This window comes from Pan troglodytes, chromosome 2, assembly GCF_028858775.2.
Source record: "Pan troglodytes isolate AG18354 chromosome 2, NHGRI_mPanTro3-v2.0_pri, whole genome shotgun sequence".
NCBI lineage: Eukaryota > Metazoa > Chordata > Mammalia > Primates > Hominidae > Pan > Pan troglodytes.
Window position 1 is genome coordinate 198438465 of NC_086015.1, and position 23505 is coordinate 198461969.

The 23505-nt window shown below is 51.3% G+C and overlaps 1 protein-coding gene across 2 annotated transcripts in view; it reads right to left on the bottom strand.

Annotated features, from left to right (window-relative positions):
• Positions 1 to 19781, bottom strand: part of XXYLT1 (xyloside xylosyltransferase 1) — a 199146-nt gene extending 179365 nt beyond the window's left edge. The window contains exon 1 of one of the 2 annotated variants that reach the window (XM_516961.7): positions 19153 to 19781. In XM_516961.7, the coding sequence (XP_516961.4) occupies positions 19153 to 19656 (504 nt within the window). In that variant the 5' untranslated portion in view covers positions 19657 to 19781. The remainder of the gene's footprint in view (positions 1 to 19152) is intronic. The other variant, XM_063806454.1, reaches the window with a different exon arrangement.
• Between the last annotated feature and the right edge of the window lie 3724 nt (positions 19782 to 23505).

Below are 23505 nucleotides of genomic sequence, written 5' to 3' on the forward strand. Positions count from 1 at the left end.
TCTCATACAGCCCTGCACCTGCCCATGAAGGGAGCGAGGCCAGGACAGACGCCTGTGAAGCTGCGCTGAGCACCGGGTCCAGACTTCAGTGAGGGGCTGCTCCGCCTGCAGCTGGAGGCACCCTCCTCTCTACCCTCCACAGAGACTCTGAACGCTCTCAGGTTGGCCCCAGTGTCTGCACAGCCAGGAAGTCTGAGGTGGCACGAAGGAGCCACTCAGGTCTGCTCTCAAAGTTTCCCTCCTATCCTATTTCCAAAGTTGCCCCCAAGCCTCTACTACCTCTTGCCTCAAAGGCAGCAAGACCCACACCAATAAAAGGGAGTCTCCGCCAAGTGCTCAAGAGAACGTGGAATGGGAAGGGGAACAGCCACCTGGAGGGGAGCTCACCAGGGTCCTGCAAAGCAGAAGATGCACACACCCCAGGACCCAGCAGCCCCTTCCAGGCGTGACCCTGGAGAGCCTCAAGCACATTGTTTGCCTGGGTGTTCACAGTAGTGGGAGTGACAAAACAGGGGAACCACCCGGCCATCTCTCAGAAGGCAAATGAGTAAACGGAGGTCCACCCACAATAAAAGACTACACAGCAATTAAAATGACAGGGCAAGACTTCCATGTATCAGCAAAGATAAATCTCAAAATCATAAGGCTATGAAATCTCATACTCACAATGAAATGTCAAATGGATATATGAGACTGTTTACATAACTGCTGAAAACATACAAAGCAGTAATACATATATATTTTATGCATACATATGTGGTAAAAATTAAAAACATACAAATTGCACAAAACACACCAACTTCTTATTTGTGACAGTAAATACCTCTGGAGGGAGTAGGATGGAGAAGAAATAGAGTGAGCTTTAGCTACGTCTATAATATTTTATTTCCTTAAAAAAAGAATCTTAAGCAAATAGAGAAAAATGTTAGCACCTATTTAACTTACACAGTAGAAACAAAGATATCTGTTACTTTTTTTGTTTTCATTTTTCTGTTTTGGCTTATTTCAGAATTAAAATTTTTTAACATCTAAAAAATATATCGTGAGAGGCAAAAAGCGGGGCTGTGTAATATAAATTAGCAGGAAAAATTCTTTATAATGAAGAGGCAAGAGAGTGGGCACTGAGGAGCAGCCCTGATAGACCTGATCTTCACATGTGTTAATTTGTGGGAACAGGACCACATAGGACTGGAAGTGTTTCTTGTGAAGAATCAAGGAAGGTTCCTGGGAACAATTCAAAAGAAGAAAAAAAACCACACACACACACACACAGAGAGAGAGAGAGAGAGAGAGATTCACTGTGGTGTTATTTATTGTGTGAAAAAACAGAAACTCACAGCTCAGGTTACAAAAGAAATATGACTATAACGTATGCTACAGTGATACGAACAATAAGCTGGAGACAGGGCAGGGGCAGCGAGGCGGGGAGGCGTTTATGGCATACGCCACTGCAGGTGGGTCCCCTATTCAGTAACGTGAGTAGAGAACAAAATTCCCCTGCTCTATCCAAATTAGGCCTGCAAGAAACAAGGGCTCAAGGGAACGTGGGAAAATGAAGATGGTTTGTTGAATGAGATTTACAGCTTTCCACTACCTGGAGAAGCAAGTCACAAAGGGCTCTCCGTGGAGCCCAGGCACTGCACCCCAGCTGCCCGCTTTTCTCCAAGCACTTTCTCCTGCCCTTTTCTCGGACCCTCCCTCTCCCCGGGGCCCAGGGAAGCTGCCCTAAGCGCTGACTCCTCTCCTGGGGCAGAGAGATTTCCCTCTCATATTTCCAGGCTGGAACAAATCCCCCAAAGACTCCCGTAAATCAGGTCCAGATGCTGCACATGTCACAGAAAAAGGCTGAGAAGTCAACAGCTCCAGAAATCAGGAGGCGAAGCGGCAAGATCCCGTTTCATTTCCCAAGGCCCCTGCTTAAGACACAGCCTTAAGCAAAAGAAATGTTTTCATTTTGCATTTGCCTTAAAATGTCTCCCAACTCTCTGAGAGCCATATCAGTTCTAAAATCTTCAACTGCTCACCTTTTTTTTTTTTTTTTTTGAGAAGGAGTTTTGTCTCCCAGGCTGGAGTGCAGTGTTGTGATTTCGGTTCACTGCAACCTCCGCCTCCTGGGTTCAGGCAATTCTCCTGCCTCAGCCTCTCGAGCAGCTGGGACTACAGGTGCCCACCACCACACCCAGCCAATTTTTGTATTTTTAGTAGAGACGGGGTTTCACTATGTTGGCCAGGCTGGTCTCGAACTCCTGACCTCAGGTGATCCGCCGGCCTCGGCCTCCCAAAGTTCTAGGATTACAGGCGTGAGCCACCGCGCCCGGCCTGTTCACATTTCTGATCAAAGCGAAAGCCACTCAGTCACTCAGTGAGCCCGAAGAAGAGACCAGTAAGCAGGGCCAGCCTACCTGGCAGTTTACATCCTCTGCAAACGCTGCTCAGCAAATTCAACTATGTAGCCAATCACTCTTCCCTGAAGTGAGTTTTAAAGGGTAACACCAGAGGGAAACGGTGCTCTCAGACAAGTCACGGGGGTGCCCGCTGCCCAGCTGTGCACTAGGGAGCACCCCGGGGGTGGGGAGATTTCCCTCTCGCATTTCCAGGCTGGAACAAGTCCCCCAAAGACCCCCATAAATCAGGCCCCAGGGGGCCCTCAGCGCTTGGAGACTCTGGCCACAGACGTCAGCAGTGACTGCCCAGGCCTGGCAGGTTCTCCAGGGCCTCAGCCCCAGGGCCTGGGACCAAAGCCCCACCCTGCACTGACCACAGGTTAAATTTGCCCTGAAACTGGGGTCAGCAGCAGAAACAACACGCCCCTCACCCTCCCAACCACAGGACGCAGGCTCGAAGCCTGACGAGGTGATTTCCAAAGTACCATCTGCTCCTGGGAAGCCATTCCCTGAGCCGGAAGCTTGTTCCTTTTCCACTGTGAGGAAACTGGGGGCCACATGGCGTCACACAGAGCCCTCTGCAGGCTCAGTCACCCTCTCACTCTTGCTCAGCACGTCCACGGGCATAATTAAGTCTGTAGGCTGCGGGATCTCTGTGCCAAAACTGCTCTTTTGTTTCCCAAGGTGAAGCATCTGGAACCTGGGCATCCAGGCAACAGGCTCGCAAGGCCCAGATTCAGGGGCAGCCACGTGCGCCAGGCTGGCACCTGACACAGGGTGAGCAGGTGAGCCACTGAGCAGGACCATGAGGTGGCATGCTAAAGCTGGGCACAGCCACCAAGGGTGGGACACAGACCTGCAGGGCCTTCACGGGGCCAGGGCAGTGCCTAAGGGTCCACCTAGCACGCGTCAAGCACAAACAGCTGCACTATGCACATTCAGTCACTTAACGTCGCCCCCACACCAATGTTTTGGGGCAGGTGATATGACTGGGCCCCTGCTACAGAGAGGAGGTGGTTCAGAGAATGTAAACAACTACCCCCCACCTCCCAGAAAGATGAGGTAGAGCCAGGATCTAAAGCGGCCCATCTGTAGCCAACACCATAGTCATCCAAGAGACACACACCCATTCCCACACCCGCTGCACAGGAAAGAGAAAGAAGTCAGACTCGGACCCTGTCCCCAACCGCCCCAGGCTGGGAAATTCACCAGCACTGCGGACAGAGCAGGGGATAACAGCAGCATCAGAAAGACCCATAAGGCCATAGGTTTGCAGAGGGAATGCAGTCCCTCAGCAAGGAGCTTCAGTCGGACTAAACCAGCAGAAAAGGCGGTTTCCGAGTACCATGCTCGCACAACAGGGAGCCGCCGCCCAGGCCTGGAGATCCCTGTGACAGTCACGGCAGGACTGGGGCTGCAGGAGTGCAGAGCCAGGCGGGAGACAGCAGCGGGGTTCCCTACCCCACACGGCTCGCACCCACGAGCTCAGCCCCCAGCAGGACCCAGTCGGGCTGGGGACTCAGCTCCATCCAAGTGGGCTGAGCAGGGCCAGGCAATGGGTTGGAGGGAGCCATGACTCTGGGCCTGCAGCTGAGGAGGCTGCAAAGCTTCCTTCTGGAGCAGCCGATCAGTGGACGTGGAGCAAAGCCTTTCATTGTCCACAAAACACAGACGACTGCAGGGAGTCACAAGTGGGTGAGATCCAAAAGCTGTGTCAGGCTAGAAACCAAAACAGAAGACAAACCGGCGCACAGAGCAAGCACAGCGTAGAACTGGCTTCCGAACACAAGGGAAGGCAGGCGGGGAGACCATGAGTGCAGGGAACCAGAGAGGGCACAGGAGAGCTGCTCCCAGTCTCCCTTGTCCACTGAGCAGCTGTGTGGCCCTGAGCAAGTTGCTTGGCCTCTCTGGGCCCCAGTTTTCTCATGGATAACATGAATAGACTCAACTCCAGGACCAGAGTCTGGACTCCCTCCAAGCCAGACCTCTTCTGCAGCTAAATGAGGGAGGTGGGGCTCCACCATCTCAGCCTGTAAATCCCACCTCCTAGAAAGAGGCTCCCTGCTGTTCTATGGGCAGCTCCTGGAGGAGGGAGGGAAGGTCCACCCCGGGCAGCCCTGGGATTCCCCTGTTCTGTGCCACCCAGCTGACCAGGGGAAGAGGCCACCCAGCCAGCAGCAGGCACAGGGGCACCGTGGGAACCCTTCTGGTGGGGCCCCAGCTCTCACAGAGCATTCCTGGCTTTGGAGGGACAAGAACAAACCGCCAAAATCAACCGGCATCGGGCAGAGTGCTCAAGAATCGGCAAGCCGGACTCCAATCATGGCTCCAAGCAAGCTCATCTGTGCAGCCTCTTCCTAGGGGAGACTAGCTACCCCTCACAGGCCTGGCTGCTCCAAGGTTAAATGAGGGAGGAAAAGCAGGATCCAGCATGGTGCCTGCCACCCAGGGTCTCCTGCGATGGTGGCAACTGTGGCTCATTGACGGTGACGATAAACCTGAGACAGCTGTGGTCATTCCAAGTCCCTCGCCCTCATGCTCCGCGCAGGCCTGAGGTGCGGCCCCGCACAGGGCAGGGCCCGAGGAACGAACCAGTACCTCCCAGAGGACGGAAGGGAAGTCAGCACGGAAGCCTCACCTAGGGTCATTCCAGGGATTATCCCAGAAAGAGGGGAAGAGCAGCCTCCTCACACCCCGCAACTTCTCACCCGCACATTCAGGATGGGGTCTGGAAAGGGCATGAGCTCTGTAAGCCCCCAGCACTGTTTATACACGCCTGGAAGAGAACAGACTGTTACTCAGAGCCGGAGCGTCCCCACTCCTCTTATGGATGAGAAACTGAGGCAAAGACATCAGAAGGCCTTGCTAACAGACGCCAGGGTCAGAGGAAGACCCAGAACTCAGGATCAATAACATCTGGGCAGGACTCTGTCCACCACACTCCAGCTGAAGTGAGCGCCCAGGGGCAGGTGCAGGCTGAAGAGCTTGCCCAGGGCACTGCCTGCCAGCCGGGGCTCTAGGCAGACCAAGCAACCTTCCCAGGGCTCTCAGGTAAGGGAGACAAGTGAAGCCCCTTGTACCTCCCAAGGGCCAGCATCAGCATTTCTTCATGGTAATGCAAGGGGGACAGTTCCAAAACCCAAAACACCGCTGACACTTCATGGCTAGTGTCAGGCTGGATGACTTTCTGCAGGAGAACCCGTGACAAGAGGGACCGGGAAGCTTTCTTTACAAGCTTGAGGCCTCTGTAGGCGGCCAAGGACGCCATGTCCCGCAGGTCTGAGCAGCATGTGCACAGGACATCTGACAGGCATCAGTGCCCAGCCATCCCACCCCGGCCTTCCATGGCTGCACTCACACCCCACTGCCCACCGTGCTGGCATCCAGCTCCTCCAGTGTGCGAGCCTAAGCAGTCTTACCCATGCCAGGCCCTGCGCCACTACATCCTGGAGACACAGAATGAAATAAGACACAGCGCTCATCCCCCAGCAGCTGGCAGAACGGCCAGTGTCAGCTTGGCAGGAGCCAGGGGAAAGGGGCTCACCAGGGTGGAGGTGAGAGGTAGGTCCCCACATAACTGGCACCGTCCGAGCTTCATCATGAAAGGCGAGTTAATCAGATGAAGATGGGAGGAATGGGTGATCCGGGGAAGAAGCCCCTGAGCAAAGTCCCAGAGATGGGAAGTGGCCGGGGTACACCGCAACCCCAGGCAGTCCAGCCAGGTGGATCACCATGGCAGCCAGGTACATCCTGGCTGGGCCGGCACGGGCCCCGTAGCTCTCCCTGTGGCTCCCGCTCCAGAGTCCTGGCTACTGCTGACTCTCTGCCAACCCAGAGAGCCACACACTCACCCAGCCAGGCCGCCCTAGCCCAGCTGCTCCCCTCTGCCCCATCTTCTGGTCATGACTCTCCTGCCAGGGACAGAAGACAGAGGCAGTCTGTGGCTCCAGCTGCCTGAGTTCCCTCATCTCTAAGGTGGGCAGGTCACATGCTACCCACGTATCATGGGTGTATATCCTCCAAGCTCCCTGCCCCCCAGCCAGCCTCTCCATCCTCACAAAGCAGCCCCGGCACACCCACAATCCTCGACCCTGTGTCTTCCTACCCCCTAGACAGCAGGAGGCCAAGGGTGCCCTAAGCAAAGCCTGCACTATGCCTGATCTTGTGCAGGTTTTTCAGACTGACAAATCCACCTGCTGAGCCTATGAAGCCCCTGCAGAATCCCACGCTGACCAGGACTCAGGGAGCCTGGCCACCTGAGTGGTCACACAGAGGTCACATCCTGGGCTGCTGTGATGCTCTGGCAAAAGCAGGGCCACCTCACAGCCTTCAGTGAGGCAACAGCCACAGAGGGTGAGGCCAGAGACCCCACTCAGGGGGACAGCGTGGCATCCAGGCATAGGAGCAGGCTCTGGGAGTATGTGGGGCTATGTGGATCCATGAGCGTCTCCCCAGAGGCCCGGCCTTTTTAAGTCATTTACAGCTTACACTTGGCTGATGCCCAAAAATGACTATAAACAGTTAGTGTGTGCAATCAGACCAAGAAAACAAATCAAAAACCAGTAAGAGGGAAACAAAACATCAAAATTTCACCAGAAATTGTGTAATTGTGCACCATTTACTATAAACAAATTTGGATTGGAACCTTCGAGAAACTAAGGAACGTTCATAGAGGCGATTCTGTCATCTACACAAGACTACAAAGGCTTCGTCATCCTGACAAGCCGCAGCTCCCACTCCAGAGCACAGGCCGGCTAGCACTGCAGAGCCTCTGTCCAGGGCCAGGTAGGGCTAGGGCCCCTGGGGAAGGGATGTGATGAAGATGAGCCTCTTCCTTCCAGCAGGAAAGAGAAAGTGTGGATGCCCCTGAACATCAAATAAGGCTAAGGTGTCCTGTGCTTTCAGAGAGAGGCAAACAATATATTGCCAAGAGGTAGGGGAGGGAGGAGTGTCAGAGAAGAAAAAAACACCGTAGTTTGGAGAATTGAAGACTTGCAAGAACACGGGGACACCGGAAATAAACCTGGGCAGAAAGCTGTTTTGCAAGCTAGCTGCACTGCCCTCCAACTGAATCAACGGTATCAGCATGGTGAATAAACAGGTATGTGCTTTCTAGAGTGATAACAGCAGGGTGTCCGTTCCCAACACACCTATTCCGGTACCATTATTAGCAGCCACCGTTGACCAAGCACCTGCCATGTGCCAGGCTGTGAGCTGTCTCATTTCATCTGTTATCTGAGCAGCACACCTGTGCCATCCCCAGGCCTGCCTGAGCAGGGCCGCAGGGGCCAGCCTCTGGGAGACTAGTCCCACTAGCAGAGGATGGCTTAATCGGGGCTGCTTAACAGTCATCGCCCTAATAAATAAAACAAATGGCCTTAATTTAAAACACAGTAACTTAACAGCAGGCTTTCTGTCAGCTGATGAGGCCTGGCTCCATGCTCAGAACAGGCAAGTAGTTAGAGTGGCCTCTCAGAGTCAGAGCCGTGAAGTCAAGGTCCCTGTGGCTTGCGGGTAAGGCATGGGACATGAAGTTGCCCTGGCCATCTTGACTTGTCTTCCACAACCCACACGACGGTGTGAGTGGTCCCAGGGCGAAAGATAAGAGCCCTGGATGGGAAGGGTGTGAGGAAGGGCAGCAGGGAGGCCTTCGGGCCCTGCCAGGCGGCCCTTCCAGCAAGCAGGCAGCCGGGCTCCTCCTCCCAGGGAGAGGCCTCCCGCCCCAGGTACAGGCCTGGGAAGCCCTCATCTCACCGCGAGGACAGTCGCGTGGGACAGGCCTGTAAGGTGGCATCCGAGTCCCTCCCGCAATTAAGGACGCCGGGCTCCAGGCCAGCGCCAGGGACAGACCCAGCACCAGGGCGCCCCCCGGAGCCGGCCTCTGGCAGCCTCGGGTCTTTTGCCAAATTCCCCACCAGCGCCAGGATACCGAGGGGCCACCCCCACCACGCGGCTCCAACAGACACGTTTCCCACACTGGCTGCGGCGGCCCGCCGGGCGTGACGGGGACCAGGCGGACTGGAAAGGATGTGGCTGGGGCCCCGGGGAGGACCAGGCAGGAGCGACGGGCCTCCCCACGCAGCCTCCCTCCGACCGTGCTGCCGCATCGCCCGTCCCAGCGGCTCGGCCCCGCCTTGTACAAAGGGCTCATCAAAGCCGGTTTACCAGCGGCCCAGGAAGGAAATGACCGCCCGCCGCAGCCCCGCCGACTGCCTTTCAGTTCAGTGCTTTCGAAACAACAAGGGCGGGCGGGGCTAGAGGAGGAAAAAAAACACCCCGCGGGAGCCTCAGGCTTGGGGGCTGCAGCCGTGCGCACCTCGCAGGCCGGGGGTCGGGCGCGCAGACGCGGTGCAGCGGCGCCCCCAAGCGGCCGCGCGGGGCACTGCACTCGGCCCGTGTGTCGGCCCCGGGCGGGGGAGGGACCGCGCCGCGGAGGAGGGGCCAGCCCCGCCCAACGCCCGACGCCCGCGGCCCCTCCTCTCCAGACGGGGGGCCCCCTGCTGACCGCAGCCGCGGAGCCTCCAGCGCACATCCCGGAGCACAGGACAAAACCTGTGCCTGCACCGGAGCCCCCATCCAGCTCCCGCAACACTGACCCCCCTGGGCAGCCTCGGGCACGGGGCTCCAGCCCCGGACACCGCGCGGATTCTGCCTCCCGGAGGTCGGACTGCATCCTCCCGTCCCGGGCGAGGCACATCCAGGAGGAGACAGGGAGGCGGAGCCCCCTAGGATAGGTGAAGACGACAGGCCCTGCCACCTTCACTGTGGGTGTTAGGGTGGGCTGCCTCTCAACCGACCCTTCCGAAAAAGACGGGGCTGCTGCTAACACCTCCCTCAAACAGCAGAGGAGGTGCCTGGGCCGCTTCTAAAGGCAGCTCGCTGTGGCACTCAGTCACTGCCCCTTTCTGGCCCAGGGTATCAGCTGGACGGGGGACACTGCGCCCAGAGCTTCCTTCCTGTTCCGATGTTTGGTGAACCTGCAGCGCTCCCTGAAGCAGATGAGAGGGAAGCTGCACTCCCAGAAAGCGCAGTTTTGGTTCATATTGAATGGATTTATTGGGGGTGTCATCGGCAGGCGGATGACAGATTGTGAGGTGGGCTACAGCCCTGCCCTCATCCCCACACCCACAGCCCCTTGGCAGAGCTGCTAGCGGGGTCCTGAAGTGCCTCCTGCTGCTCTGGGAGCTCCGTAAGCCACCTGCTCTCAGCCTCAGGGATGCCACACCTCTTTCCCCAGCCTCAGCCATGCTCAAGTGAGGCGTCTGCACTTTTATACATTCTAAAGGCCTGAACAGGCCGGGCGCGGTGGCTCACGCCTGTAATCCCAGCATTTTGGGAGGCGGAGGCGGGCGGATCACCTGAGGTCAGGAGTTCGAGCCCAGCCTGGCCAACATGGTGAAACCCTGTCTCTACTAAAAATACAAGAATTAGCCGGGCACGGTGGCGCACGCCTGTGTAATCCCAGCTACTCGGGAGCTGAGGCAGGAGAATCCCTTGAACCCGGGACATGGGACATGGAGGTTGCAGTAAGCTGAGATCACACCACTGCACTCTGGCCTGGGGGACACACAGCAAGACTCCATCTTAAAAAGAAAAGAAAAAGAAAATTAAAGAAAAGAAAAGAAAAAGGGGAGGGGAGGGGAACAAATGTTGCTACTATTATTCTCCTCATCAAGACTTCATACTGGTAAACATCCCCTTGCTGACTTCAGGCACATCAGTGTACACGTCAGAAATTTCCAAACCATGTCCTCGGAATATGCCCATTTCTAGCGATGATGTAACACCTTACAGGGTAAGGAGGGGAAAGTCAAGGTAACTGTTTTTTGGGTTTTTTTTAAATAAAATGCATTTTGGTAAATATATTTTAAAAATACCAAATACATGTATGTAATTGTCCTTAGCAACATGTAATCGTCTCATTATTTGTCATTAGCGAAATGCAGACCAAAACTAAAATGAGATATCACTTCACACCCACTAGAATAGCTGTAATTGAAAAGATGGATGATTACAAGTGCTGGTGAGGATGTGGAGAAATCAGGACCTCCATACACTGCTGGTGGGAATGTAAAATGGTATAGCTACTGAGTTTGGCAGTTCCTCAAAAGGTTAAACAGAGTTAACCATTCCACTGCTAGGTTATACCCCAGTGATGTGAAAACATATGTCCACACAAAAACTTCTAAGTAAGTGTTCACAGCAGCATTATTCATAATAGCCTCAAAGCGGAAACAACCCAAATGTCCATCAACTGATGAATGGATGATGTGGTTTATCCATATGATGGAATAGTATCCAACCATAAAAAAGGGTGAAGCATTAATGCATGCTACAACATGAACCCTAAAAACACTAGGCTAAAAGAAGCCAGACACAAAAGACCACATATTAGCTGAGCCCACTTGTAGTGAATACTCAGAAGAGACACATTTATACAGAGAGCAAGCTGATTTGTAGTCTCTAGGGACGGGGGAGACAGGAGGACGGAGGGTGATGCTAATGGATACAGGGTTTCTGAGGTGACAAGTGTTCTAGAATCAGTGGTCATAGCTGTACAACCTTGGGAATACACTAAAAACCACTGGATTGTATACATTAAATGAGTGAGCTTTATGGTACATGAGTTATATTTCAATTTTTGTTGCAAAAAAAAGTAATTATCTATCTTTTTAAAATATGGCCTACAGGAACAACAGTCAGGAAGTCATGAGGAATGACTGATACCCAAAGCTGGAGCAGTTAATCCGTGCATTGAGGCCCCCACAGATTTTATAAATCCCTGTCGATCAGTGTATTTCATCTATATCATGACCCCAAGGCTCTGCCTTATCATTTCAACACATACTTGCGGGCTTCTCCAGAGTTTATTGTATTTGATACAATACTATACAAAGTTATTTCCCTTAGATCTGTGATTATAAAGTTTTCCATAAGAAACATACATTGGTACACAAACTACTACAGCTGTTTTCATGAGTATATTACAATTTAAAAGAATGCCACTGTTAAATGCATTTGATAAAATATGCACTGTTCTCTAAACACTGCCATATAAAATGTCGGCCTATCTTTTCAAAGAGCCTCTCCCTTCAGGACACGTTTCTTTGATCACCTCTTTTCCAGACCATCATAACTTACTCAAAAGTTTCATTCAGGTGCAAGGTGCCTGCTGCTGTAACAAGCTGGAAAATCCATTGCATTTCCAGGGTGACCTGTTTGTCATTAGCTTCATCAATGAGACAGCCAGCATCAAGGTCAAGGTCTTCACATCCAGGCTTCTCTCAAGCCCCACCAATGAGCTAAGGTATTCAACTTTTCCAAGTCACTCACAGGTTTGCTCTTGCACTCAAAGAAACTCTGAGAATCCCCTAATGCATTTTAACATTTGTCCGGTATTCCTAGTCCTTGGCACATGCTCCTCCTGGAACCCAACCTGTAAGGTAACCCAACCTGTAAAGGGGATGCGAAGGTTTAAAGGGTGTCCCCTGGAATTCATGTGTTGGAAATGTGAGCCCCGGTGACGTTGCTGGGAGGTGGGGCTTTTATGAGCTGATGAAGTCATTAAGAGGGATTCATGCCTGTCTCCCAGGCCTGGGTTACTTCTCTTGGGAGGGAGCGAGTTCTCACTCTCACTCACGGCACGGGACGAGTTACCAAGAGTGGCTGTTATAAAGCCAGGCGCCCCTCACGCTGTGCCCCTTCTGCATGCCTCTGCTTCCCTCCCCAGAAGCTGTCACCATCCTCTTGGACTTCCCGGCCTCCAAAACCTCAAGCTAAATAAATATCTTTCCTTTCTAAATTACCCAGTCTCGGGTATTGTTATGGTGAGAAAACAGACAAGGATCCTGGGGGATGTGCAGTTTCCTTCTTCCTCCTAATTTGTCACCAGGAAATGGAGCAACCCAGTCTCAGGCTCTGAAAGAGGCTGAGGTTTGAGGGAAAAGGGGCAGATCACTAAGAACTCTTCTAGGATATCCTGGGTTTAATCACTATAGTTATTAGTCAACTATAAATATTTATTGAGAACATAGAATGTGCCAGGAACAGTGCTGAGACTATAGTGTCGATGGGAAAAAGAGGAAGCACCCCTTCTTCATTGTTCTGTGCTTCTCTATGGAGGATGCTCTGCTGGACAAACACTCCGGCCTCTTGCTCCCTGCCCCATCCTCCTCTCCTCCTTGCACACTAACTCCTCCTTAAGGCAGGAGGATCTACGTATGCAGAACCTGCCCATCCCTGCAGGGAGGCAAGCAGCTGCCAGAGCTGTCTGTGCCTCCAGAAGTCTGTCCAGTTCTTGTGTCCCAGGTTAAGAGACTGCTTGCCCGCTCTATCATTTCCAACTCAGGCCAGAAATAAGGATGGCATCTATGGGGTTCCCGTAAACCTCAATAGATGAAGGTAGGTAAGGTCTCTGCCTTCTGGAGATTACCTTCCAGGAGGGAGACAGAGAGACTACAAACAAGTTAACAGGATAGTTACTTGCTCAAACATGCAGAGCACACTCCAACCTGAGGCCCACACACTTGCAGGTGCCTCGGACGGAGTCCCGCCCAGAGGGCTGTGGCTCCCTCACTTCCTTCAGGCTCTGCGCAAATGGCACCTTATCCGTGGAGCCATCCCTGACCACCTGTGCACCACGGCGAACAACTCCCCACACTGACAACCACACACTCACCACGGCTAACAACTCCCCACACTGACAACCACACACTTGCTATCTCTGCAGCCTGCTGTATTTCTCTCTGTAGAACTGATCACAATCTGACTCACTCCATATTTATTTGTTAAAAATCCATCTCCTATACATTCCCTGCAACCCCAGAATTTAAGCTCCATGAAGGCAGAAACTTGTTCTGTTCCCTGCTGTTCACAAGTACCTAGAACAGTGCCTGGCACAGGATATGCACTTAACAACACCCTATGAATGAATACATGAAAAAATGAATACATGCTATAAAAGACATGCACAGCCGGGTGTGTTGGCTCACAACTGCAGCCCAACATTTTGGGAAGCCAGGGCAGGAGGATCACTAGTTTGAGACCAGCCTGGGAAAGAAGGTGAGATCCCATCTCTACAAAACAATTAAAAAAAATTAGCTGTGCATGGAGGCACATGCCTGTAGTCCTAGCTACTCAGGAGGCTAAGGCAGGAGGATCCCCTAAACCCAGGAGTTTGAAGCTACAGTGAGCTGTGATCACACCACTGTGCTCTACTCTAGCCTGCGCGGCAGACAGAAACCCTATCTCAAAAAAAAAAAAAAAGAAAAGAAAAGGCCAGGCACGGTGGCTCACACTTGTAATCCCAGCACTTTGGGAGGCCAAGGCAGGTGGATTACCTGAGGTCAGGAGTTCGTGACCAGCCTGGCCAACATAGTGAAACGCCATCTCTGCTAAAAATACAAAAATTATGTGGGCGTAGTGGCAGGCACCTGTAATCCCAGCTACTCGGGAGGCTGAGGCAGGAGAATCGCTTGAAAGGAGGCGGAGGTTGCAGTGAGCCGAGATCACACCCTTGCACTCCAGCCTGGGTGACAGAACGAGACTCCATCTCAAAAAAAGAAAAAAATGCACAAGGTGATGGGAAAGATGAAGGCTGGCATGAGGGTTGCGCTAGAAAAGAGATTCGGGGAAGGTCTTTCTGAACAGTTAAGATTTGAGCTGATAGCACAAGGGAAATACCACAAAGAAGCAATATTGCTGTGCTCCATGGAGGCCATACAAGCAGTGGCTGGTGGGCCCCACCGCCTCTGCAGAGAGCTGGCCAGCATGGGGAAGGAGAGGAGACATGAGAGGCGCCTTGAGGCCTGTTCACTGTGATCATTTTCCCAGAAGTCAGTAGAGTAGAACCATGTGATGAGACTGGACCCGAAACAATACACACAGCAGCACTGGGCTAAACTGGACTAAATGCGACCCAGCAACACAGATGTGATGGCCCCAGCTCCAGCAGCCATCCTGGACCATGAAGACAGCGCCACCCTCAGGGATGGTAAAACAGAGAGCTGGAAGGAGCCGAGGACCGTGGTGACTTCACGAAGCCCCCATGCCAGCCCAGGAATGCCTACCTCTGGACTGCATTGAAATGAGACATAAATTCAACCTTGTTTAAGCCACCATTATTTGGGGGTTTCATGGTATATTCTGTCAAACCTGATCCGGCAGGAAAGGCACACGGAAGGGATAAGTCTTGATCTAAGTTTTACGAGTGTGAGACTGCACTTGACAGAAAGACAACAGATGCTCAGAAGCAGAGCAAGCAAAGCGCCATGAGAAGGAACAGCTTGTCCTAGAATTCAGGAAGCTCAGCCACTGCTGTGGGTCTAGGACACTGAAATGACCTGGGAGGACAGGTAGCCAGAAGCCACTGGAGGTTCTGAATGGAAGCGATACAATAAAGGCAGCATTCTGGCCGGGTGCGGTGGCTCACGCCTGTAATCCCAACACTTTGGGAGGCTGAGGCAGGCGGATCACGAGGTCAAGAGATCGAGACCATCCTGGCCCACATGGTGAAACCCCATCGCTACTAAAAAATACAAAAATTAGCTGGGTGTGGCGGTGGGTGCCTGTAGTCCAGCTACTCCGGAAGCTGAGACAGGAGAATCGCTTGAACCCGGGAGGCAGAGGTTGCAGTGAGCCGAGACCACACCACAGCACCCCAGCCTGGTGACAGAGCAAGACTCTATCTCAAAAAAAAAATAAAAGAAAAAGAAAAAGACAAAAAGAAGGCAGCATTTTAGCAAGGTGAATGTGGCAGCCTTTCCCAGATCAGCACAGCCAAAATAGCCTGGATGGAAGAGTCACAGTCAAACAGTTCCTGAACGCCCACTGTGAGCCAGGCATCGTGCTCCCCACGGAAGGTTACCCAGAGGACAGGATGCCTGAACTGGGTCTTAGAGACCAGCAGGAGAGCACTCCTGGATTTCTTACAGCAGTGACGCCCAAGCCTGCCTCTGTAACTCCATCCAAATACAGACTTCCAGGCCCCACCCAGGAGATTCTGAGCCCACAGGCTGGGGTGGGGCCCAGGATTCTGTATTTTTAAAAGTGTCCCCAGGTGATTCTGATGCATTTAGAAAATGGACTTACTGTAGAGGCTAGAAGCAGCTCCTCCTATACTGGTACCTGGAACACAGCAAGTTCTGAAGTTTACTGATTAACAAATAATATGCTTCCCTGTTCACAGATAATAAACTAACAGATTAATTAAAACCTTCAAACATATTTAAAACAAGATACATGAATCCTTTTTAGCTAATATCCAATTAGCCAAAATAAAATCTAACGTCACTAATAATGTTCTGTGATCTATTTCTGCAACCATTTCAGCTACAAGGTGTTTCTATGCCACTTGAAAATGGCCTGAGACCTCGGTGTGTGGGCACCAGCCCCGTGCCAGTTCACTGTGGCCCTGCTCTGCATCTTGCAGCCATGCTGAGGTCCCAGAGCCAACTGAAGGGAAGAGGAGCCCCCAGGCTATCTTCAGACAGTTCTAACACCACTCAAATCAATTCTCCCTGGGAATAAACTGCCCCCTGGACTTTACCTTACAAGACAGAGGTGCTCCTTAAAGGGGAAATACAGCACAAGGGAACAGCACTGACCTAGGATGCAGGCCCAGCCACAACTGAGTAACTTCTCCAGAAAGCCTTGGGCGAGTTTCCTCACCTGTCATGCTATATACTCCAAATCCCTTCCAGCTCTGGCACAGCCAGAGTGAGAAATTCTAGTTTCCTTCTTCCGAGTCAATACTGAAAAAACAATTCCAGTATAAAATTCCCTCATCTGTCAGGTGCTAGGGAGGCAGCATTTAAGACACGTCAATGTCAATGCGCTTAAGGAGTTTAGAGTCTAGCAAGGAAGACAAATAATTACTCCAACGATTATATAAATACAACTGTGATAAATGTTACTAAGGAAAAGTGCTTGGAGTTTGAAAGTGTGTAATAGGGGCTCAGGAAAGGTTTACCAAGGAAAGAACACCAAAGCCGAGACCTGAAAGCTGAGTACCAAGGATGGAGGCAGGGAGTACTCCAGATAGAGGGAAGGCATGAGTCATATGTTCTTTTCAGGAATATTCCAAACCTGAGGAAGAATTAAATCACAAGTAAAATGAAGCAAACCTTTTAGAATCGCACATTTAAAGGAAAAAAAGAGCACTTTTCATCACAAACAGAAAAATTTACAAAATATGAACTCAAAAATCATGGGAATGCCAGGTGCAGTGGTGTGTGCCTGTAATCCCAGCTATGCAGGAGGCTAAGGCAAGAGAATTGCTTGAGCTCAGGAGTTCAAGACCAGCCTGGGCAACATAGCAAGAATTCTTATCAAAAACAAAACAAAACAAAACAAAGTAATGGAGGCCAGGCGCGGTGGTTCACGCCTGTAATTCCAGCACTTTGAGAGGCCAAGGTGGGTGGATCACCTGAGGTCAGGAATTCGAGACCAGCCTGGCCAACATGATGAAACCCCATCTCTACTAAAAATACAAAAAATAGGGCGTGGTGGCGGGCGCCTGTAATCCCAGCTACTCAGGAGGCTGAGCCAGGAGAATCACTTGAACCTTGGAGGCAGAGGTTGCAGTGAGCCAAGATCACATTGCTGCACTCCAGCCTGGGCGACAAGTGCAAAACTCTGTCTCAAAAAAAAAAAAAACAAAAAAATTAGCCAGCGTGGTGGTGGGCACCTGTAATTCCAGCTACTCGAGAGGCTGAGGCAGGAGAATCGCTTGAACCCAGGAGGCAGAGGTTGCAGTGAGCCGAGATCGTGCCACTGCACTCCAGCCTAGGCAACAAGAGCAAAACTCCATCTCAAAAAAAAAAAAAGAAGTAACGGGAGCAATTTTATGCCAGGACTGATAACCCCTTATCCAATCACTGACATCTGGCTAGAAGTCCCCAGACACTAAACCCTCACACCTCAACAGAGGAGGTATCAGTTCCCTCTGGTCATTTGCAGCTGCCTCCAGGCCTTGAGTGAGGCTGCCGGAACTGGGCCCAGTAAAGTGGGGTAGTCCGAGCATGAAACACTTACTCCAAGACAGGAGGAGCTCGGCCCTGAGGCTGGATCTACCTCTGGGCCAATATTTCTGGTGCCAACTAAGAGTGCCAGGCATTGTACATAGGGATGGATGATAAGACATGATACAGTCACAGCACCAGGGAAGTAGAAAAGGAAAGAAGGGACGGTTCCTTGGCTCCAAGGAGGGGACGGTTTCTGAAGATGGGCAAGACTTGGAGATGGAGAGAAGGAGCGCCCCAACAGTGGGAATGACAAAAGCAAAGGCAAGTAGGCTGGAACGCACTGGGTGTGCAGCTAGCGCTGCAGCGGGAGCTCGGGACAAGGGGACAGAGACCCGGCAACGGTGCAGAGTAGGCCCGGAAGAGATGACAATGCTGATCTTCAAGGCGGTGTTTGGAGACCTGGTCAAATCCCAAGATCTGCCCAGACTGACCCTATGGCCAAGGGCCCTCAGTTTTCTACCCTGAACTAGTGCAAAGTTTCTCAAATATTAGGGTCGTTAGGATCACCTGGGACAGGTTGCCAGGTTCCTCCTCCAGAGAGGACCTTCAGAGGTCCCAGGGTCTAGAGACTTTCTCAGGAGAGGTGAAAGCTGAGTAAAGAATGGCCAAGGGCCCAAGAGGACACTGTGGGCAGACAGTACAGCATGTATAAGGCCCACTCCATACATAGCTAAGGTATGAGGTGCATGTAGACAAAGCAGGAGAGGTGAAGCCAGAGAAGTGGACCAGGCTCACAACACAACAGCCCTACCAATAAACTGGGACTTCACTCCGTAGGCAACAAGGAGCTATCACAGACTCCCGAAGCCTGTAGGATCCTGGCAGCAGCTCCCCTAGTCACTCACATAACACAACTCCTGCCTCAGCATGCTTCCCCAACCAACATCAGTCTCCACCCTTTAATATTACCTACTACTCCTTAAAATCTGGCCTCGGATCCCCTCTGTACAACTATTAGGTCAAAATCAAACAAGCAATTTGACCTAGGCAATTCACACTATGTCAGGAACACATCTCAGACAAGGAGAGCCAGGCAGTGAAGAGAGATGATAAACAGAGATGGAAGCTGTCATGGAGGCAGATTGGTCCAGCCTGGGACAAGGCGACCAGCTGTGCTCTCCCCAGATCATATCTGTTCCTCTTGAGCTTTCTCTTCCTCATTCGGAGGAACTCCAGGCTTCTCTAAATGGGTTCATGACCCTTGGAGGAAGGGGGAAAAGGGACACAGAGAGGAGATAAGATGGTTCACAATGAGTTTGACCAGATCCTACTGAAATACCTTAAGAGCAATGAGAAGTGTCACTGCAACTTCAACACTTCCAGAGGCCTCACCAAGGCCCTCTCCAGTTGCTCAGGATGACTACTGGTGACCAGTCCCATCCTCATCAGTCAAAAACTGAGGAACATAAACAGAGGTGCAGACTCTGAAGGCAGTGCTGAACCCTGCAACGTTAGCAAAATGGGGGCGCGCGGAATCTCCTGGGGGCTGCACTTAACTGGGGGAGAGGAAAACGAGGCGGTCATTAAAAACGCAGCTCCACTCCTCAGCACCAGCTGAGGGCGTCTGGCTCCCGGACACGCCCCCGAACGAGACCTCCCGCAAGTTGTGAACACTACACTGCAAGCGGGCAGCTCAGGGAAGATCCTACCCGCTAGTTCCCCGGATCCCCTCCGGGAGCGCGCACTGACCTCGCCTAGGATGGGGTGGGCCACCCACCGGGAGTCCCCAGCCGCGGCCCGCTCACCTTGCACTTGAAGCCAGCGGCGGGCGGCAGGAGCTCCCGCAGCAGGCCCTTGGCCACCTCGCGGCTGGCCTCCTCGCTCACGAAGTGAAGGTTAAGCACCTCGTGCGCCTCGAACTTGGCGAGACGCAGCAGTGAGCGCAGCGCGACGCGGGCCTTGGCCTGCAGCGCGGCATTGTGCTCCGCCTTGGTGAACATCATCAGCAGGTGGTAGTCCACCGGCCCGGCACCGCCGCCCTCCAAGCTCTTGGCCTTCGCGCCGGGGGCTGGCGCCACGGAGCCCCGCGCTAGCTCCAGCGCGGGCGGCGAGGGCGCGGCGGGAGCCCCGGCGCGGGCCTCCTTCAGCCTCTTGGTGGCGCTGGAGAAGGTCTCCCGGCCTGAGCCGAGGTAGTAGAAGGCGCAGACGGCCAGCGCCGCGGCCAGCAGCAGGGCGCAGTAGTGGGAGCGTATAGCGCCCAGGCGCGCCATGGCCCGAGCGCATGGGAGCCCGCCTCGGAGGAGGCCCATGCGCTACGAGGCCGCGGCGCCAGCGGTGCCAGCAACGCGGGAGAGCCCTCGGGTACCCGGACGCCGGCGGCCACTTAGCCCCGGCGCCAGGCGGCGGCCATGGCAGGGGCGGGGCCGCGCCGCCTGGAGCCAATCGCGGGTGCCGGTGCGCGGAGGGGCGGGGCCGGGCGTGCCGAAACCGCTGGGTCCTAGGTTCCAAGGGTATTAGAGGAGGGGTTAGGGTGGGATCCGGCGCCCGGCGTTGGGAGGGGCGGATTCCGGACTCCAGCGTGCTGAGGGCTGGCCCGCTGTCCCGGCTGAGAAATGGCGCCCTACGCGGCGAGCCCCAGAGGATATCCAAGCTGAGTCTTGAAGGGAATGGAGGCGCCCGAACAGAGGAACTTAGGTTAGCCAAAAGCGAAGCTGGAGGCACCAAGAGGTAAAACTTTAGTCTCTGCACCTTTTTTCCCTCAATTTCTTGGAGGCTTTAAGCCGTCTCGGCCTCTCCCTGCACACGAGCTGCAGCTAGGCAATTTAAACCGGCAGCTCCTCCCTTTTCCCCCGCCCTGGGAGGAAATGGCCCGGGCCGCACGTCGCGCCGGAGGCCGAGCGGAGGGAGGCTGGAGGATGTGGCCAGCAGGGGGCCCCCGCCGCCCGCACGAACCTGCGAGGCTGCTCCCCGAGCCCCAGCACCGCAAAGCCCTGGAGGGCGACATTCATCCACTTTTGTTTTATAAACAGACTTTTAACACTTTATCAAGAGCCTCCTTGAGAGTACCAGGGAGTTTTGCACGCCGAGGTCACGTGCCCAAAGTCACACAGCTAGCCAGTAGCAGTTTTGACCCTAGGCAGTTGCACACTGCTAACTAGATAAAAACGTACTAACTTCAGTCTTCTAAGAATTGAGGCTATACCAGTAGTTTTTAAGTAAACACGTGCAAGTGCTGTGCATGCTGTCTAAATAGACAAAGAACTTGAGTAACTACAGTAACCCTTCAGTTCTTTGGCCAAGTTCTCTGATTTCTGACCAGAGATTAGGTAAACGGTTTTTCCTGTTGAGTCATTTCCACATTGTAAGGTTGCATGGATTATCCAACCTCTCTGCTTCAGACCTTGGCTTACATGTCACTACCTACACAAATGATCTCTAAATACCTCCTATCCAGTGTCTGGGCTAAGTGCCATCCTCAGTAATTCTGTGAGGGCCACCTAAATATATGTACTACCCTAGTCTCATCTTTCTTCATTGCAAGAACACGTGACTCCAAGAGAACAATATACATTTGTTTTTTATTAACCACAGTATACCCAGTACCTAACACGGTGCCTACCACATTGGATGAGTCTCAAAAATATACTCAACCATTGAAACAGCATTTTTATTTCTAGAAAATCTTACTAATAATTTAAGAATGTTCAAAATATTTAACCATAAGAAAAAAGCAAGGCCAAGCATGGTGGCTTAGGCCGGGAATGGTGGCTCACGCCTGTAATCCTAGCACTTTGGGAGGCTGAGGAGGGCAGATCACCTGAGGCCAGGAGTTCGAGACCAGCCTGCCCAACATGGCGAAACCCCGTCTCTACTAAAAATACAAAAAATTAGCCAGACATGGTGGCGGGCGCCTGTAATCCCAGCTACTCAGGAGGCTGAGGCAGAAGAATCGCTTGAACCTGAGAGGTGGAGGTTGCAGTGAGCCGAGATCATAACACTGCACTCCAGCCTGGGCGACAAGAGCAAAACTCTGTCTCAAAAAAAAAAAAAAAAAAAAAAAAAAAAAGGCAGTGTGGTGGCGGACACCGGTAATTCCAGCTACTCGAGAGGCTGAGGCAAGAGAATCGCTTGAACCCAGGAGGCAGAGGATGCAGTGAGCCGAGATTGTGCCTCTGTACTCCAGCCTGGGGAAAGAGAGCGAGACCCTGTCTCAAAAAGCAAACATAAAAATAAAGCAAAGCTAGGTTCATGATGGCAAAAAATCAGAATCAAATGGTCATCAATAAAGTGGTTAAAGCTAAAATAATGCAGTCATTAAAAGTGATGTTTTCAACAAACTGCAGGTGGAAATTTAAAAAACTAACAAATGGGTGAGGTGGCTCATACCCGTACTCCAAGCTATGTGGGAGACTGAGGTGGGAGGATCACTTGAGCTCAGGGGTCCAAGGCTGCAGTGAGCTACGATCGCCACAGGACTCCAGCCTGGATGACAGTGCGAGACCCCAATTCCAAAAAAAAATAGTAATGGTAACAAATGGGAAAAAAAACCTATAGAGACTAAGAAACATATTCACCAACTGCAACGTATGGAACTTATGTGAATTCTGATTTGCACGATCTATTTTAAAAATCGTATTTGAGACAACCAATTTGAATATTGATTACGTAGTTTTACAGTTTAAGAAGTGTTACGATTTTGTAAACAGTCCTCAACTTTTAGATGTACATACGGAATGATTTGCTGGTGAAAGGTCTAGGATCTGGTTCCAAAAAAAAGTCCAGGAAAGGGGAAAAATGGGTAGGAGAATAAATATAAGCCATGAGCTTATAGCTATTGATTTTCTCTACCTGTACATGCTTGAAATTTCCCATAAAGTTCTCCCCATCTATTAAGTGAAAGAAGTGGGTAACTGTATGATCCCATTATATAAATGTATGAATACACACACCCAAAGGTCTAGAAGGGTATACACCAAAAAAGTAACAGTATCTCCCTCAGTGCTATCCAGTAGAACTTCCTGTGACAATGTATATATTCTACAATCTCCCCTGTTCAAAACAATAGTCACTAGCCACATGGGCTATAAAGTTCTTAACATGTAGCAGTGCGACTGAGGAAATGAACTCTTTGTCTAATTCCAATTAAGTAGCCACATGTAGCTAGTGAGTTCCATTTTGGACAGGACAAGATAATGGAATTGTGGATGATTCTCTTGCTTCTTCTTAACATTTCTCCACAAGCAAAAAGCTTTGTTTTTGCAATAATTGAAAAACTGTTTTCACTTAAAATATTTATAGACTATTGATGTGGGTTCTCCACAGAACTATTCTGAAAATGAAATGAAGCTGAATAAAGCAAGTTATATTGAAAAGTTTATGTGTCTGCTTTCAATTAGCTTTTTTTTTTTAAAGCAAATGCAGGTGATTCACTTCCAGTTTGGTTTTTTCAACCTTCCATTCCTTCAGTCCCAATTCACAGACAAACGTGTGTGTGTCTGTTTACTAAAAGGATAAAATGGGAATGCGCTGCATAGATTAGGAACATTAATGTCAATCATAATGGAAAAAACTTAGAGCAAGCCCCTCCCCCCACCCCCCCAAAAAAACCTTTTATCTTTTTGCCAATGAATTAGGGGCTATAACAGCTCTGTAAACAAAGAGATTTATATACTTAAAAGATCCAAATGGATTTCTTGATTGAAGTAATCAGCAAATAGGATGAATGTGGATTTGAAAGGGCTGGGAAGAAATACCTTAAAAATAATAGTACCTTAAAAATAACTGCTGTTGACAGATATGTTCACAGTGTATTTCACAAGAAAATGTAAATCACCATGAAAGAACTAAGCCAGGTGAGATTTTTATTGACTTATTGTAATTTTTTGGCATACAAAGTACTTAAGTATATTTACAATTCTTACATAATGTACATTTTAGAATAAAGATAATGTACTTTGCTCCATTTACAATGACAAACTATTGTAAAACTACATTCATGAATTAGATACAAATCCTCTACATACTAATAAAAAGTAAATGGACTGTTGGTTATACATTCTTTAAAATATACCTTTTCACAGGTAGCAAGAAATAGTACATGTAATAAGTCTTTATGACTGGAATGATCCAGAAATATCACAAAGCATGAGTAAACACAT